The 20,223-nt window shown below is 41.5% G+C and overlaps 1 protein-coding gene across 1 annotated transcript in view; it reads left to right on the forward strand.

The window, feature by feature from the left end:
* dnah5l (dynein, axonemal, heavy chain 5 like) overlaps nt 1–20,223 on the forward strand; it is a 367,508-nt gene that overhangs the window by 142,824 nt on the left and 204,461 nt on the right. The window contains exons 34-36 of the mRNA XM_072575753.1: nt 6,518–6,646; nt 13,150–13,349; nt 14,520–14,673. Coding sequence (XP_072431854.1) covers nt 6,518–6,646; nt 13,150–13,349; nt 14,520–14,673 — 483 coding nt within the window. The remainder of the gene's footprint in view (nt 1–6,517; nt 6,647–13,149; nt 13,350–14,519; nt 14,674–20,223) is intronic.

Consider the following 20,223-nt stretch of genomic DNA (forward strand, 5'->3'; position numbering starts at 1 on the left):
ACGTGAATGTTACACCTCCACAGGGCTTCTCAGATCTGGATGGAATTACTGTGATGACCATGATTATGGTCTACGTCTGAGACTTTGCTCAGTTCCTATGGCCCAGAAACAATGGTTGAAAGTGTCACTGTCTTGCTAGTGTAGCATCTTTAAGGCTATTGTACCTGTAGCCCTGACATCCCTTGCCTTGGTCTAGATTTAAAGGCCTAATGTGCCTTCAGGAAAACTAATGGCCTGAGGCATGATCTTCTAGCAGCCTCTGTACTGTAGTAGAACTACTCCAGTCTCTATCTCGCTCAGGTAATAACTCACAAAAGTAGCTCTCGAGGAACTCATATTATTAAGTTAACTGGAACATTGTTGAACGTGATGTAGTTGTCATTAGAATGAATGTCCTTCTAATTGAAACATAAGCATAGCTTTAAAAAGATTCTGCGTGTTCTCTGTGTATGCTTGTAATATTTTAAATAGAGACAAAAAAACTGCAGATGCTGGAATCCAAATGTAGACAAGCAGGAGCCTGGAAGAACACGGCAACTCAGGCAGCATCAGGAGCTGGGAGAAGTCAACATTTTGGCTGTAACCTTTCTTCAGGAATGGAGGTGCGGGTAGTAAGAGCTGCAGATAAAAAAGGGTCATTCACATATATATCTACTTCACCACTCTGTCCCTCTCCTCATCCCAAAACCCCCTCCCTCCCCTTTATCTGCAGCTCTCCCTACCCTCCCATCTCCATTCCTGAAGAAGGATTATACCTAAAATGTTGATTTCTCCACCTTCTCTTGCTGCCTGACTAGCTGTGTTCTTCCAAGCTCCTGCTTGTCTACTTTATAATGTTTTAAATGGCAGAGGTAGTAAAGGACCTTTAGACATGAAAGAAAGTCTAAAATCCTTCCATTTGTCACAGGATTACAATTGCAAGAATACATACAAAGTGTAGTACCATTCAGGACTCCTCAGATGGTTGGATAGGAGAGTTAAAGGCACAGGTTATGTGCACTGGAGCCAGAAGAACATGCAAACACACAAATACAACACATAACAGCAATATCTCACCATTTAGAAAATATCATTTTTTAACCTTCCGCTGCAGTTGTGCTTTTAACTACTTTTTAAGTATTGTTAATGTGACAGTTTCTTCTGTTACTCAGGCTGAATTGGAAAAATTCTTAACTCCCCTGGCATGGTAAAATTAGCTCAAGGGGATTTGAATTTCATTCAGACGTCAGCAGTGCATATTCACCAAAATTGACGTTTCTGGCAAAAGCCCTTCATCAGGTTGAAGGACTTTTACCCAAAACGTTGATTTTCCTGCACCTCGGATGCTGCCTGACCTACTGTGCTTTTCCAGCACCACACTCTCAACTCTAATCTCCAGCATCTGCAGTCCTCACTTTCACCTATATTCACCAAAATGTATAATTCACTTGATTTGTTTACTACTTGCCACAGAATTTGCAGTTTGAGGCTGTATTGTTTTCACAGATTCCTTAAGAGGTCAGAGTTTGTAATTCTTTATTCAGTTTTACATTGTTAATATCTCTAATCACTGCAATTTATTGGAATGGAAAGGTGCAACGCCCTTTCACTATCTAGTTGATAGGCTGACACACTTGTAGCTATATGGCTATAGATTGTAATTTGTATAACTATGTCTACTCAGATTACTTGAAAGACCTCAAGGATCCACAGCTTGTTTTTTTAAAAAAAAGAAAACACATTTATTCTCTGTTTTTCTGCAATGCTTGTCACTCACATCATTCCCTGAGTAAGATCGCAGCAAGCTATGTTGCCAGGCTTCTACAAATTTTATTCTAATTAGGAGGTACGTAAATGTTATCTCCCTGGTTTTCATTGGTAGGAATTATCTGGATCCTTTGGTGACAGGTTGAGAGGTGGGGAAGCTGGCAAAATAGTGCAGCAAGCCGTCAGGAAGATTCCTCAGACCTTCCATGCTATTTGGTCTTGTTTAGAGACCTATACCACATGTGGAGATCACTTATTGAAACTCAGTGGTTCCTCAGTGAGTTCCAGGTTATTGCCTCGTTTATGGATGTTTCATAGTGCACAGGGAGATCTAGTTTAATTGTTCCCTTTGTAGTGACATGGCACTGACATTTCATGTCTCCCACCCCACTCATTGCAACCTCCCACTTGGACCCAGTGTTTGACGGAGAAGCCTAAGAGCAGTTAGGGTGACACAGTGGCTCAGTGGTGACCACTGCTGCCTCATAGCACCAAGGACCTAGGTTCGATTCTAGCCTTTGGTGACTGTCTGTGTGAAGTTTATACATTCTCCCTATATCTGCATGGGTTTCCTCCCATAGTCCAAAGATGTGTAGGTTAGGTGGATTGGCCATGCTAAATTGCCCATAGAGTCCAGGGACAGGTAGGTTAGGTGGATTAGCCATGGGAAATTTAAGGTTACAAGGACAGAGTGGGTCTGGGCGGGATGCTCCTTGGAGGGTTAATGTATAGGCTTGATCGGCTGAATGGTTGGCTTCTACACTGTAGAAATTCTATGTGTCTGGAGTCTGGTCTTAGTAGAACAAGTCAACCTTTATTTGGAGCTCCTTACCAATGCAGCATAGGAGAGGTCTCTCTCTCTCTTGGTTGAGCATTTTATACATTTTACATTACAATAATTACATACAACATTGATGTCATTGGTAGCCACATCCTCCTAATTTATACCTTCACTCCTGTAAACACAAGATCAATGATGGACAAATTTATGGACAGCACTAGGCCCTCCCATAGTTGCGTGATATTTACCGGATATCTTTGTCATCTGCCTTTGCATCTGATAGTTAGGCTCCTTCCCAGACATTTGCCAGTTGTATCACTTTAATTGCCAATAAACTGGATACTTATCACTAAGAACTCTTCCAAATTCTATGCTGCAATTTGTGTTCCCTATTACCTTATAAACAGTACAAAAGAATGCTGATTTCTACCAATTGTTATAAAATTTGTAATTTTAGTTCCGATATATAGTTATATAGTCACAACTGATGTTATAGTTTTTTAACAAGGCTAACAAATTGGGGGCAGCTTTTGTCTAACTTGACCCTGAGAGATCAAACAAAGCATCTCTCTGTCTTGTAGCTGCAATTTATGACCTCTGCTGTTGGCATGCTGTAAGTTGGTTTTAAAATAGAAGGTTAATTCGTGGATACCTGACTGTCTCTATTCTAAGCTAAATCTCTTTGCTAAATAAAACAGCATCTATTTGAATTCCATTGATGAGAGTGAAATTCAATCACTTGCACAGCTTTACCATTAAAAGAGACCTCACTGCCACCCTTATCTTATAATTTGTCTCTACCATCTTTCCCTTGATCTTTGGATCTGCTCAAATTATCTCTAGCTGTATTATGCTGTTTGCTAGGCTGTAAAGTTTGTTTATTTCTCAACAGTTAGAATGACTGTGGTTTATGACCTTCCTCTACCTTCTACCATGCTATAATGCTGTTTTAGAGATTATCTGTTTACACCATTTGCTGTTTCTGTCCTGGTTGACTGAGCAGGAATTTTCTTTATTGCCTAGGTGTCTCTTTATCCTTTCAAGGGTATTCTTTATCAAAATGCTTATGTGTTTAGAGCTGCTTGTCTACAGAAATCTGATTAAATTCCTCTGTCTTTTCTTTTCATCGGGACCCTATTGTTGATTCCCATGGTATCTTTCATTATCTTATCCAGTAACTCGATATGGAGACCACGAGTCTGGCTGTGAACATCAGCTATACGTAACGGCTAATCCCTTTTCCACCATCTAATGTCAATTTAAGTTCATGACAACACCCAGCGTCCTCATTTGCCTCACTTTGAGGGTAGGCACCTGATCATTGAGGCTTTGTGACCTCAGCAGTAAAAGCAGTACACAAGATAAAGGCTGATGATTATTAGCATGAATAAAGGATTGCTTAACTAAAAGAAAGTAATGAGAAGGGAGAAATAGGAGGCCATCTCACAGTGTACAATGGATCAACAATTCTGTACATTGGCACAATCACACTGCAGTGCCAATATGCAAGCTTATCTTTTGCTTGGACTGGCAAGACTACCAGTGTGCACAGGTCTTGTATAATCATAATTCCATACCCATTGTGGCAGAACAGACCATGCATGACACAATTAAATCAATTGAAGTTGAAGACATTTTCAAAATGAATCTGTTACACTTTGACCAGAGCCAGTGTACAGAAATGCAATTGGCAAATGCAGAAGATAAGCCACTACAAAGGTTGCAAAAAGCAGAGATTGCTTGTACATTTTAAGGAAGAACCTGAAAACATTTGTTCATTTGGCTGGACAGAGATGAACTTGGTGTATTTTAGCAAGCCATTTTGAAGGCCAAATAATTTCTAATACCAAAAACATTTCACCAAGGTATCATGGCCATGTTATACCAGGGGGGCATAGGTATTGAATGCACAAGGCAGTTAGCACCTGAATTTGTGCACTGGATATGGATGAATCAGTATGTTCAAAGCCTCATGGATGCATATGAGGCTTGTCTAACATACCAACCCCAACATGAAGTCTGTACATTCATGTGGCATTCCATCCACTCCTTGGTGATATAGACCTATTTGTAGAGCATGGGGAAGATTACATCCTTGTGACATGTTACTGCTCCAAAGTTTCCATTGTTTAATGATTGAGCAACACAACAAATGTAACCGTCACTACCACAATAACAAGATGCTATTTTCAGTTTATTCAATCTCCCAGACCAGATAGTGTCTAACACTGGACCACAGTTCATGACCATGCTATGTCAAGATGTGTCCTTAGTGTGTGGGGCAGACTGGGGTGGGGGATATTCCAAATCAAATGGTCACTCCACTATCCTCACTCAAATGGTTCAGCAGGAATGGTTTGTATGATCAAATCAATGATTATCCATAAAAATGAATTGTTACATTTTCAATGTAAAAGGGACTAACATCTCTGACGCACTTTACACTCAGTCTGCAAGTGCGAATGATCTTGCTCAGAAAATAGTTGTGTAACCATTCTGTGACAGAAAATATTCTTACTCAAAGACAGAAGAGAATGGAAGAGATATGTGTAAGTAGGTAGATCAAAACATGCACTGGTACAGAGTGTGAGTCACAAATATAAATACAGAACAACCTCGATTATCCAAATGAGACAGGCGGGGAGTATTTTGTTCGGTTAACTGAGAGTTCGGATAATGGATTGTTCGGATTATGTATATAATTTTTATGGGACTTTGAGATCTCGTTCAGATAATCCAAAATTTAGGTAATTGATATTCGAATAATTGAGGTTGTTCTGTACTTGGATACCAACAAAGGTTTCTAGAACATGCAACCAGTCCAGGTCATACGAAATCCTTATTACATTACAAAAGAATAGAAGCCATCTCAGACCTATCTTGCATGAAGAGAAAGAGCAAGAAACTCTAATGGTGATACTTTTGTGGTGATGCTGAGTGACAGCAACCAGCAGCAAGAGAGCCAAGATTAACCATGAACAACACATACCTCCCCAGGCAGGTACACAATCGTCATATCAAAATTGTCATCCTTTTGTCATCTATTGGATCTATTTGCACAATTATTGAACACACAATACATGACTGTGTACAACCATGTATATCTGTTTAGGGATTTTTGTATCTTTGGGAAAAAGGGCAATATTGCATTATGTCCCACAGTTAGTATGCACTATACCTTTAATAGACATTGTCATGGTGTCATCACTTTATCATAACATGACTACTGAGAGTATGAAGATATCAGACTCCATCTTAACTGGGGCTTCTTAAAGCATGACACATTGGAGAAAGTATCCTACTCTTTGTGAATGATGGGTTAATATTAGCCCAGACAATGAAGTCCTTGTGACTAATATTTGTATATAAATTATTTTCTAACCAATATGTCCAGCGATGTAATTGCACACCTCTGGAGAAGGTTGGATTCGAATCCACATCTCCCTGGTTCAGAATTAGGGACACTACAACTATACCACAAGAGCCCTTATCAAGAGCTGTAGTGAGCATTCACTGAATCTTTGGATACAACTTTACCTATGTCTAGTTCTTATGTTCTGGGAGCTAACAAAAGTATTAACACATCAGATACAAATATCTTGCTGGAAGTAAAACCCACACCACACTGGCAGAGCAATTGTCTTCATCATGAAATATTTTGTCACTTAATTGCTTCTTTCCTCCACACTTCTCGCCCTTTTCACTTGCTGTAAACCTGTTACAATCTTAATTTTTCAATGTTCTGGAGAAAGGTCACAGAATTGAAATGTTAACACTCTCTTTCTCAGCAGAGACTATCAGACATGCTGAGTTTTTCCAGCATTTTGTCTCTATTACATAGTTTATCGATCACGGCCTTTGTCTTTTACCTTTATCAGAAACTATCATTTGCACTAAAAAATGAAATTAATGTTTGAAAAAGATTAACAACAACTGTTCTTTATTTCAGGAAACCAAATACTTATTATGCATTACTTTCTTGTTCTATAGGCTATGATGCTCAGACACTGGGAAAGGATTGCTCAGGTCACAGGCCATACCTTTGATGTTGAATCTGACCAGTTCACACTCAAAAATATAACAGAAGCCCCATTACTAAAATATAAAGAGGACATTGAGGTAATATACATATTTTGTGTCCTTTAACCTTCTTTCAAAACCAAATATAAAGTGAATCTAATGAGGACAGTACTGTAGGAAAAGGGAAACTTCAATAAAATGGTTTGCCTCTTGATATTATTGCAATCCCTGAATGTTTGAAAAGGATCATCACAAGCACAATGCACTGAAACTTAAAATGTTCATTCATTTTGGCAAAATATAATCTTGTTTGTCTTGATCGTTGTATTAGTTTAGATTGTAGTGAAACTTAAAACTGAAGCATGCATGAGACAATGGCATCTCTTTGAAACCTGCTTTAACTAATTGTTCAGATTTTTAATGGATTCATACCTTTGCTCCATATCAGAAAATGATTTCACTGCATTGCCCTATCCTGGATAATCATATGCGCAGGGAGTGTCATCAACTCTTTGAGCTTTGAGTTGTAGAGCTGAACCAGTAGATGGCATCTATCATAGAGTCAGAGAGCTGTATCAGAATGGAAACACATCCTTCGGTCCAACTCCTCCATGCCAACCAGAAATCCTAAATAAATCTAGTCCCATTTGCCAGCATTTGGCACATATCCCTCTAAACACTTCCTATTCACATACCCATCCAGATGCCTTTTAAATATTGTAATTGTACCAGCCTCCACCACTTCCTCAGGCAGCTTGTTCCATACACGCACCACCCCCTACGTGAAAAGTTTCTCCCTGAGGTCCTTTTTAAATCTTTCCCTTGTCACCTTAAATCAATGGCCTCTAGTTTTGGACTACCCCACCCCAGGGAAAAGACCTTGTCTATTCACCCTACCTATACCTTTCATGATTTTGTAAACCTTTAGTAAGGTCACCCCTCAGCCTCCGACAATGCAGGGAAAACAGTCCCAGTCTATTCAGCCTCTCCCTTTAGCTCAAACCCTCCAACCCTAGCAACACCCTTCTAAATCTTTTCTGAACCCTTTCTGGTTTTACAACATCCTTCCTATTGGAGCGAGACCAGAATTGCACACAATAAACCAAACGTTGCCTAACCAATGTCCAGTACAGCCACAACATGGACTCCCAACTCCTATACTCAATGCTAGGACCAATAAAAGCAAGCATACCAAACAGTGGCCTCCTTCTTTAAAGACAGCAATTTCCCACGTGGTTGAAGATGCCCTCCAATGCATCTCATCCACATCCTGCACCTCTGCCCTCAAACCCCACCCCTCCAACTGCAACAAGGACAGAACCCCCAGGTCCTCACCTTCCACCCTACCAACCTCCGCATAAACCAAATCATCCGCCGACATTTCCGCCACCTCCAAAAAGACCCCACCACCAGGGATATATTCACTCCCCACCCCTTTCTGCTTTCCACAAAGACCATTCCCTCTGTGACTACCCGGTCAGGTCCACACCCCTCACCAACAGCCCACGGTCCCCTCCTGGCACCTTCCTCTGCCACTGCAGGAATTGCAAAACCTGTGCCCACACCTCCTCCCTCACCTCCATCCAAGGCCCCAAAGGAGCCTTCCACATCCATCAATCTGCACATCCACCAATGTCATTTATTGTATCTATTGCTCCAGATGCGGTCTCCTTTACATTGGGGAGACTGGATGCCTCCTCGCAGATCGCTTTAGGGAACATCTCCAGGACCCGCACTAATCAACCCCACCGTCCTGTGGCCCAACATTTCAACTCCCCCTCCCACTCTGCCGAGGACATGCAGGTCCTGGGCCTCCTCTACCACCACTTCCTCACCACCAGACGCCTGCAGGAAGAACGTCTCATCTTCCACCTCGGAATACTTCAACCCCAGGGCATCAATGTGGACTTCACCAGTTTCCTCACTTCCCCTCCCCACCCACTTTACCCCAGTTCCAACCTTCCAGCTCAGCACTGTCCTCATGACCTGTCCTATCTGCCTATCTTCCTTCCCACCTATCCGCTCCACCCTCCTCTCTGACCTATCACCTTTACCCCCAACCCCATCCACCTACTTCTCCCCAGCCCCACCCCCCTCCCATTTATCTCCCGACCCCGGAGACTCACTGCCTTCATTTCTGATGAAGGGCTTTTGCCCAAAACATCGATTTTCCTGCTCCTCAGATGCTTCCTGACCTGCTGTGCTTTTCCAGCACCACTCTAATCTAGACCTTCTTCACTATGCTGTCTACCTGGGACTTGACTTTCATGGAATTATGAACCTGCATTAAAAGGTCTCTTTTGTTTAGATTAGAGTGGTATTGGAAAAACACAGCAGGTCAGGCAGCATCCGAGGAGCAGGAAAATCGATGTTTCGGGCAAAAGCCCTTCATCAGGAATAAGGGCAGGAAGCCTCCAGGGTGGAGAGACAAATGGAGGGTGCGGGGTGGGGCTGAGGAGAAGGTAGCAAAGAGTACAATAGGTGAATGGTGGTGGGGATGAAGGTGATAGCTTAGAGAGGAGGGTGGGAGAAGGTAGCAAAGAGTGGTCAGGCAGCAGGACAATCGAGGTTTCGGGCAAAAGCCCTTCATCAGGAATTGCCTGATGAAGCCAGAATATTCCTGATGAAGGGCTTTTGCCTGAAACCTCAATTTTCCTGCTCCTTGGATGCTGCCTGACCTGTTGTGCTTTTCCAGCACCACTCTAATCTAGACTCTGGTTTCCAGCATCTGCAGTCATTGTTTTTACCAAGGTAGCAAAGAGTACAATAGGTGAATGGGGGTGGGGATGGAGGTGATAGGTCAGAGAGGAGGGTGGAGGAAGGTAGCAAAGAGTACAATGGGTGAATGGGGGTGGGGATGGAGGTGATAGGACAGAGGGAAGGGTGGGGGAAGGTAGCAAAGAGTACAATAGGCGAATGGGGGTGGGGATGGAGGTGATAGGTCAGAGGGAAGGGTGGGGGAAGGTAGCAAAGAGTATAATAGGTGAATGGGGGTGGGGATGGAGGTGATAGGTCAGAGGGAAGGGTGGAGCGGATGGTGGGAAGGGAGATTGGCCGGCAGGACAGATCATGAGGACAGTTGGAGATGAAGAGATCAAGGGTGGTAACGGACCAGCACAGGGTGTCCAAGTGGCTGGGATATGTGGGAGGCGGGTGAAGGGGTCCTTGGTGGGTGGGTAGGTGGGAAAATGTTGGAAAACGTAAGCACGGAGGCAGAGGTGGTAGATGTGGTCTCCTCTACATTGGGGAAACAGGGGACACCAACTTGTGGAACGTTTCAGAGAACATCTTTGAGACATACGCAGTAAACAACCCCACTGCCCACTGGCTGACCACTTCAACTCCCCCTCACACTCCAAGGACATGCAAGTTCTGGGCCTCCTCTACTATCAAAGCCTAGCCACCCGACGCCTGGAGGAGGAACGGCTCATCTTCCCCCTTTTGACCGTCCGACCACATGGCATCAATGTCAATTTCATCAGTTTCCTCATCTTCCCTGCCCCACCTTGTCCCAGTTCCAACCCTCCAACTGGCCCCCGCCGTCGTGAACTCTCTCACCCATCCATCTTCCTTCCCACCTGTCCGCTCCAACCTCAGCTCCAAACTATCATCTCTACGACACCCCCCCACCTTCATCTACCTATCGCATTCCCAGCTACCTTCCTCCAGTCCCACCCCCGCTCCCATTTGTCTCTCAGCCCCCTTGGGCCACCCCCACATTCCTGATGAAGGGCTTATGCCCAAAATATTTACTCTCCTGTTCCTCGAATGCTGCCTGACCGGCTGTGCTTTTCCAGTGCCACACTTTTCAACTCTGGTCTCCAGCATCTGCGTCCTCACTATCTCCAATGTGAGTCTCAACTGATCTGAGGAGGCTTGTGGACTGAGATAGGTATTACTCTTTACAGTTTAAGATTTGCACAAAGGAATGCATTTGGTTACGAGGGAGCCACATTACTGAAACAAAAACAGAAGTTGCTGGAAAAGCTCAGTAGGTCTGGCAGCATTTGTGAAGAGAAATCACAGTTAATGTTTCGGGTCTGGTAACCCTTCTTTAGAACTGTCACTGAACAAGTTTGAATTTGTTAGACCTAGAATGAAGAAGCCTGGCTCACAGTCCACACGGCTAATTTTTTTTTCTTACGAAGGTGATTTATCATGAACAGATTTTATTTCCAAATTCAATGACAATTCACAATTATTTGGTACTGTATATGGTGAAATTGCAATATAATATTGATTCCAAATGTCACTCAGTTCAGGGTGAGCCTGTCAAACAGCTACTCTCCCATGCCATTCTCAGGGGCTCCCAGTCTCTTCAGGTTGGTGATGTGATTTGAAGCTCGTTGATCATCTTCACTTGCTCATCCAAGTAGTGCCTTTCCAAGAAGTCACAAAGATGAGGGTGTGTGTGGCTGGAGGAGAGTTTGTGCAAATCCAGCAGACACTGGTTCACATCCTCTCCAACTGCAGAGTTTTCTGCATTGCCTCCAGACCGTTGGCCCACTCATCTTTCTCTGGCTTCTTGACATCCTGCAGCAGGACTTCACATGGCTAATTTTCTTTTCTTTACCCCCACACTACCACCTATATGCAGTAGTGCTTACATAGTGTGGTGTGTGTGCTGGTGCAGGACACAGTGAATTATAACAGGTGTACAAATCTTTATTCAATTTCCACCACCAAGAAGAAAGGAAACACCAAGGTGACCAGTGACAAGCAGTGCCCTTCTTATCAAAGGGCAATGCTGTGTGATCAAAAAAAAGTGAAGGGGAGGTCAGGGATTAACTCAAAATAGAGTTGGAGGGGGAAATAAAGCACTCCACTCCCTATAGTGCCCACCTCTCCCTGAACAGCTCAAGGGTGTTGTGGACACCGCGTGCTCCTTCTCCAGGGACATCCAAGCTCGTCCACATGGCTATTTCTTTTTAATTACCCCCACACTACCGCCTAACTGTAATAATGCTTATTTATTCCCCCGCACCCATGTTGTGTGTGTGCAGGTGTGAGACACAGTGAAAGACACATGGTTCCACATGGCAAAATTTTTTCTTTTTTTTTCTTTTTTTTTCAAGAGTGCACAAGATGTCTGACACTCCTGTTTTTTTTTTGTTCTTTTTTCTTTTTTTTCTTTTTTTCTATGTTGTGTGTGTGCAGGTGTGAGACACAGTGAAAGACACTAGGTTCCACATGGCTAATATGTGTAGTCAGATTTGTGAACACACGTGTTTCCTGTTTACTCCTAATAAGATTGTTTCTGTGAATGCTGTTCCAAATGGCTGAGGAATTGATTTGTATTCATGACATGCTAATAAATGCAAAAGAGATTCTGTATTATTAAAGCTATTAAAACTGATCCACCCAAATAGTTCTTAACATTTAATGTTAAAACAATAACCAGCCATTGGGAAACTACATTTCTGATTCCCATAAAATAAAATAAGTGAGCAACTACAGGCTTGTTAGTTATACAATGGAGGCTTTTAACAATGATAACTTGGGACAAAGTTGTCACTTGAACAAGTGAAAATTAGTTAAGAATGTGCAATTATGTATAGGTTGTGTATAAACAGCTTGTTTTAGTTTTTTGAAGAGGTACCAGAGGGTGTTGTTGATGTTATCTGTTGATATGGTGTACATGGACTTTCAAAAGGTATTTGATAAGGTGCCGTAAAGAGATTTGTGAGCAAAGTTAGAAACAAGCAACACAATATGTACACAAGGACAAAACTTGGCTTAATGGTGGGAACAAAAGAGAAGTAAAACATTTTTTTTGGTATTGGAGCAATGTTTATGGTGGAATTCCCCAGAAACCAGTGGTAGGCCCCTATTATTCTTGATATATATTAACAACCTAAATCTTGGTGTACAGGATATAATTGCAAATTTTGTGGATGATACAAAATTGGGGAAGGTTGTGAACTTTGAGATGAATAGTGTAATTCTTCAAAAGGACATAGAGAAGTTGTTGGAAATGTGAGGATATAACAGATGAAATTTAATGTGGAGATGCATGAATTGATTCATTTTGTAAGGAAGAATGTCAAGAGAAAATGTAAAGTAAAAGATACAATTCTAAAGGTGTTGCAGGAGAAAAGAGACCTGAGTAGTTAAGTGCAAACAATATTGAATGTGGTAGGACAGCTTGAGAACACAATTAATATGGTCTGTATCAATAGGAGAATAGAGTACAAAAACAAGGAAGTCATGTTAAGCCCTGGTATAAAACAGTGATTTGGCCTCACTGGGGTATCATACCCGGCTCTGGACACTGCACTTTTGGCAAAATATAAAATCAATAGATAGGGTGCAGAAGAGATTCATTACAGTGGTTCGAGGGTGAAGGACTTCATTTATGTGGCAAGATTGGAGAAATTGGGATGGTTTTCCTTGGAGGAAAAAGTTGAGAGGAAACGAGAAATCATAAGAAATAGGAACAGGAGTAGGGCATTTGGTCCCTCGACCCTGCTCTGTCATTCAATAGGATCATGGCTGATCTGATGTTCAACATGTCCTCTTTCCTGCCTTTCCCCTGTAATCCTTGATTTCCCTTGGGACGGTATATTGTACCAGTTACTAAGTAAAGAAAACTTATTTTTCAGGACATTTGTATTAGTGCAGGTAAAGAAAAGGACATTGAAGCAAAGCTGAAAGCTGTTATTAATGAATGGAGTGGTCATGTGCTTACTTTTGCCTCATTCAAGACGAGGGGTGAGTTGCTTCTCAAAGGATCAGATACCACAGAGAATATTGCACTAATGGAGGACAGTCTGATGATACTTGGCTCATTAATGAGTAACAGGTAACTGGATAACAGTCCAACTTTTTGTGATACACAAAATAATGGAAGTGAATCAAATATACATTTATAAATAAATGATCTAGGCACTGGCATAACCCAATCAGCCCTCCAGCTTGCTCCACCTTTCAAATAATATAATGGCTGATCTGATTACTCAACAATCCCGTCTATCCCCAATAACCTTTCACTCACTTGTCAAGATTCAATCTGCTTCTGCCTTTAAAAATATTCAAAGACCCCACTACCACTGCCGTTTGTGGTAGAGAATAGCACACTCAGAACCTATTCCTTACCACTGTTTTAAAATATATTGTGTTGTATCAGAACCGATTGTACTTCATTCATAAATTATAAAAGATCATGGCCCCACCACTGATCCCTGTCGCATACTACTCATTGTATCTTGCCAATTAGAAAATGACCCATTTATGCCAACTCTGTTTCCTGTTAACTATCCATGCCAGCATGCTACCCCTATACTATGAACTTTTATTTTCATATGGCACCTTGTTAAATGTCTTCAGTAAATATAAGTATTGCACACCCACAAAAGTATCACAAATCAGTTCACCAGACTTACACCATAAGAATAAAGATCAAACATTATATACTTTAAACTCTTGGAATGAAATGCAAACTGGTAAATCCTATTCTTAGGTGATTAAATATTTTAATAGCCCACCCGCTGTTTGAATTAGAAAGAAAGTGTAATGAATGTTTTAAAACATATAGTAATTGCTGCTAAAGAATTCATTATTCACACTGAACTTTATGTTTTATTATCCATTCAAAGGTTAAAGATTTCAACGTAATTGTTTGATGACATTGCTAATGCCAGTGGCTGAGATTTCTATTTCCTTGCCTAACATTTAATTAGGACATTGCTCTGAGCTTGAGACCTTTATATTCTGGTGTTGTGTTGAATTTTCTATATTTAGTTGAAATCAGGGAAGCAAAACACTTTGAAAATTGATGTTCAAAATTAAGTTTTTTCTTCAGTTTTCAAAGTTCTGAAGGACATGGATAGAATTTATTTAGTCAACTCTTTTTTTGTGATCAACAATTGTACAATTAGAAATTTGAATATTGAGAAAAATTGCCATGCTAAACCCAAAGTGTCTATGTTGTCAAGAAATAACTTTTTCAAAGATGTGGTTGTTTTGTTGGCAGGTACAATGCACCATTCAAGCCCACTATTCAACAGTGGGTGCAGAAGCTCTCAAATACCACAGAAATAATTGAAAACTGGCTCACAGTTCAGAACCTTTGGATTTACCTGGAAGCTGTGTTTGTTGGTGGAGACATTGCAAAACAACTGCCACAAGTTTGTACAATCTGTTAATGTAAAATGGATTTCTTTTGAGAATTATATAAAAGGCATTTAGATTTACAGTTCTTTTGTTTTTGTAATTATTGCCTGAAATGAAATGATTTGAAAGTTTTAACTATTTTAAAATAAGAAAATAAATGACTAACATTAATTATTCTTATTCTCGTATGGATATTAGCCCTGCATCTGCCTGTGGTGAAGTGTTAAGACAATGCTGCTTATAATAGTATGGTGAAGATGACTAATTTAGTAAATTAGGAACCAATTTCACCTATTTGTGTCAGGGTTGATTGGTCCTCCAGCCTACATAAATTAAATCCTCCTCTAACATACTCATTTATGACTGCATTCCTTGTGACATTGTGTCGCATGTGGGCAAATTAATATCCCAATATGTTTGCAACACAACTTGTATTACCAGTTCAATGAAAAGCAAGACTAAATAAACAACTGAGAGAGAACCAGCTCAATTTAATTCTGTGCAGGCAAGGAGGATGAAATATCATGTGAACATGTGATCAAGGTTTGATAGCTTTTAACTTAATGAGTTGAGCTCCTGTAGTGTTCCATTTGGAAGTCAATGCCAAGTCCAATGTTTAGATTAAACAGTTTAGAAATCACTGATATAATTGAACCCAGGCCAGTGTTTGAGTACGATAGCCATGATTTGATGAATAAAGTTCTGGTGTATATTTTTCACCACACTTACAATTTTTTTGCAGTGCGGAAAATTGCACATTGTGCACATTCACTCACAAATCCCTCTTTAAGCCTGAGCCTGTTTATACAATATACTTTTTAGCCTGAGCAGTCATGATATAGCACACCTCTGGGGCGGTGGGATTTGAAACCTGACCTGACAGGCAAGCTGGGACATTCTTATTGTACCATGGACCTTACTGCTGTGTACATAAACTCAGGTGAGACCCCAATGAAATTCCATCACCTTAATACATTTAAATATCCAACTTATTCACAATTACCAGTCAGGGCAGGGAAAGAGGAAGGGAGACAATATTAGAGAAAGGAATCTGGGAGATTGGAAGAGGGAAGAAAACAGTATGTAATAGGACTAAAGGAGAGGAGCTAAGAGAACAATAGAGTCTTCATAGCAGGGGACAAAGATTTGGTTGGGAGGAGAAGAATAACATTTGTGGAAGATTTGCATTAATATGGGCCATAGCCAGTTTCCCCGAGGAGGTTGTTCTGACCCAGTGCTGTCCACTATAGTATAAAATTGAGCTGTTAAGGAACTGAGTAGATCAGGTGTAACTAGTGAGATATCCCAAAGATGAGTGCTTTCATGATGATCTAGTTTCATGTCAACCAACTCTTTTCTTCTCTTGCTTGAGACAGCACTATGATTTATTGCAAGAACACTGTCAGCCTTGAGGACCAATCTATTGTATGACTCTGCATCAAATGCTTTACAGGAATAAATCGTATTACTGAATTCTCCCTCTTCATAAACTGTTTACTTCCTTAAATTATTTCAAGAGATAAAGCTAACTTCTGTGCTTCTTGCACACTGTGTGCTAAGGATTGTCTTGTTAAAGACAGACAGAGGGATCTAGTGATGCCGAAGGAGCCTCAGTCCTTGAGCTGGTCTAACAGGTTTGAAATTCTTGCTCACTGTGTGGATGAGTGATGAGCAAACTGACCATGCCATTGTGATGCAGGAAGCCATTCAGGAGGTGGGAAAAAATAGAAATGTAATGGTAAATCGGGAATAGTACAGTCAGGGGAATAGATACTGTTCTCCGTGGTTAGGATCGAGAGTCCTGAAGGCTGTGTTGCTTGCCTGGTGCCTGGGTTCAGGGTATCTCTTCTAGGATGCAGGGGAACTTGGAGTGGGAGGGGAAAGATCCAAATGTCATGGTCCACATAGGCACCAACAGTACAAGTCGAAAGAAGGAAGAGATTCTGTGTGGGAACTTGACCAGCTAGGGGCTAAATCATAAAGCAGAGCCAAAAATGTAATAATCTCTGGAGTACTATATGAACCATGAGCAAACTGGCACAGGGTTCCCAAGATTAAAGAGGGAAACGCATGGCACAAGGATTGATGTGGGAGAAATGGTTGACTTACGGGACATTGGTGCCAGTACTGGGGAAGGAGGGAGCTGTTCCAATGTGACAGGCTTCACCTGAATAATGCTGGGACCAGAGTGCTGGTGAATCACATAACTAGAGACATGGGTAAGGCTTTAAACTAAAGTGTGGAGGAAGAGTTGAGTTGCATGGAAATTTATGGAAAAAACTAGAGGGGAGGAGAGAGATCAACAGAAGTTATTAAAGCTTCCAGAATAACTGATAGCACAGAAAGTGTGGAAACATGGCTGCGAGGGGATTCCTGATGAAGGGCTTGTGCCTGAAACGTCGATTCTCCTGCACCTTGGATGCTGCCTGACCGGCTGTGCTTTTCCAGCACCACATTCTTTGACTGTAAGGAGATTATGGCTCTAGTACACACTCTATCAAAAGGACAGGCAGCTGGACAGGAGGTGAGGTTGCCAAATTAGCAAAACATGAAATTAAATTGAGAACAAGAAGTGATATAGAGTCAGAATGTATAGAATCTGTCTGGGTAGAATTGAGGAACCATAAAGGATAACAGCCTCTGGTGGAAGTTGTGTACAGGCCTCCTAGCAGTAGTCAGGATGTGGGGACTAAAATAAATCAGAAAATAGAAAAATCATATAAGAAAGGAGTTATTACAATAATCTTGGGGGACTTAAATATGTAAGTGGACTGGGAAAATCAGGTTGATAGCCGATCGCAAGAAAAGGAATTCACTGGCAGTTATTTTTCAAGCAGCTTGTGGTGGAGTCCATTAGGGAACAGGCAATGTGAATTTGATGATGAATAATGAAGCAGACTTGATTAGGAAGTTTAACGTGAAGGAACCCCTAGGGAACAGTAACCATAGAATGAACAAATTCACCTTGGAATTTGAGAGGGAGATGTTGGAATCAGATGAAATGGTATTACAACTGAGTAAAGGTAACTACAAAGACATGAGGGAGGAGCTGGTCAGCATAGATTGGAAGGGGACCCTAGCAGAGAAAACGGTGGAGCAGCAATGGCAGGAGTTCCTGGGGGTAATTCAGGAGGCATAGCTGAATTTCATCCCAAGGAAGAAGAAACATATTAAGGGGAAGATGAGGCAACCATGACTGACAAGGAAAGTAGGAACAGCATAAAAGCAAAAGAAAAAGCCTACAATATAGTGAAAATCAGTGGGAAGCCAGAGAATTGGGAAGCCTTTAGAAACCATCAGAGAATAACTAAAAAAGCAATAAGCAGAAGAAGATGATATATGAGGGTAAGCTAGCTAGTAATATAAAAGAAGATTGCAAGTTTATTTAGTTATATAAAAGCTAAGAGAGAAGAGAGTGGACATTGGACCACTGGAAAATGAGGTTGGAAAAGTAGTCATGGAGAACAAAGAAGTGGTAGAGGAACTGAATAAGTACATTGTACCAGTTTTCTTGTGGAAGACACCAGTAGCAGATCAGAATTTCAGCATTGTCAGGAGCAGAGGTGCGTTTAGTGGTCATCACTAAGGAGAAGGTGCTAGGGAAGTTAAAAAGTCTGATGGTGGATACGTTGCCCAGAGTTCTGAAGGAGATGGCTGAGGACATTGTAGTTATTGATAGTGACCTTTCAAGGATCACTGTAATCAGGTAAGGTCCCAGGGATCTGGAAAAATGGTTAATATAATACTCCCATTTCCCGCCTCAGGCGACTGACTGTGTGGAGTTTGCACATTCTCCCCGTGTCTGCGTGGGTTTCCTCCGGGTGCTCTGGTTTCCTCCCACAGTCCAAAGATGTGCAGGTCAGGTGAATTGGTCATGCTAAATTGCCCGTAGTGTAAGGTAAGGGGTAGATGTAGATGTAGATGTAGGGATATGGGTGGGTTACGCTTCGGCGGGGCGGTGTGGACTTGTTGGGCCGAAGGGCCTGTTTCCACACTGTAAGTAATCTAATCTAATCTAATCTAATCTAATTTAAGAAGAGAGGGAGGTAGAAGACAAGAAATTAAAGGTTGGTTAGCCTGACCTCGTTTGTTGGTAAGATTTTAGAGTCCATTATTCAGGAAGATATTGTGGAGTACTTGGTAAAATAGGGCTGAGTTAGCATAGCTTCGTCAGGTGGAGATCATGCCTGATAAATCTGTTAGAATTATTTGAGGAAGTACTGAGCAAATTAGATAAGGGAGAGTCAGTGGAGGTGATCTATTTGGATTTCCAGAAGGCCTTTGTCAAGGTGCTGCACAGGAGATTTCTAAATAAGAGAAAAGCCCACGGTGTTAGGGCAAGGTGTTGACATAGATAGAGGATTGGCTGATGGGTGTAAGGCAGAGTGCAGGGATAAGGGGTCTTTTTCAGGATGGCAGCTGGTGACTAATGGAGTTTTGCAGGGGTCCATATTGGGATCACAACTATTCATGTGATACATTAATGATCTGGACAGATGACACAAAGATAGGTGGAGGGACAGGTAGTATTGAGGAAGCGGAGAGGCTGTAGAAGGGCTTGAACAGCCTAGGAGAGTGGACTAACAAGTGGCAGATTTAATACAGGTCATTCTGCTATAACACTTGTTTCATCAGCCTGAATTAGCTATAATGCGATTGACAAATGTGAACATTGTTTGGATAACACAAACTCTCTACTAAACGGGTAAAACAATTTTCTATTCGTGATCTTCTACAGTGCAATTTTCTAAAGCAGTTTTCTATGACACGGTTGCTTTATAGTGCGAGGTTGCAGAGAAACACAACTGTTGTATTACAGCAGAAACAACCTTGATAATATGGAAAAGTGTGGAGTTATGCACTTCAGTAGGAAGAAAATAAGGATAGACTATTTTCTAAATGGAAGAAAGTGAGGACTGCAGATGCTGGAGAGTCAGAGTTAGAAGGTGTGGCACTGGAAAAGCACAGCAGGTCAGGCAGCATCTGAGGAGCAGGAGACTTTCCTGCTCCTTGGATACTGCCTGAGCTGCTGTGCTTTTACAGTGTCACACTTTCCGACTAGTTTATAAATAGGGAAAGGCTTCAGAAATCTGAAGCATAAAGGGACTTGAGAGTTCTGGTTCAGGATTCTCTTAAGGTTAACATGCAGGTTCAATTGGAAGTTTAAAAGGCAAATGTAATGTTCGTATTTATTTAAAAAGAACTAGAATATATCAGCTGACATGTACTGCTAAAGCTGTATAAGCCTCTGGTCAGACCGCATTTGAAATTGTCTGAGCAGTTTTGGGCTCAGTTTCTGAGGAAAATGTGCTGGTGTTGGAGGGCATCCAGCGAAGGTTTAGAAGAATGACCCTGAGATGAAGGGCTTATCATATGAAGAGCGGCTGAGGCCTCTGGGTCTGTAATCCATGAAATTTGGAAGGATGAGGGAGGACCTGATTGAATTTCCAGAATACTGAGAGTCCTGGATGTGAGTAAGATGTTTACACTTAGTAGGAGAGACTAGGACCTGACTGCATAGCCTCAGAGTGAAGGGATGAGAATTGAGATGAGGAGGAATTTCT

This window comes from Chiloscyllium punctatum, chromosome 8, assembly GCF_047496795.1.
Source record: "Chiloscyllium punctatum isolate Juve2018m chromosome 8, sChiPun1.3, whole genome shotgun sequence".
Lineage (NCBI taxonomy): Eukaryota > Metazoa > Chordata > Chondrichthyes > Orectolobiformes > Hemiscylliidae > Chiloscyllium > Chiloscyllium punctatum.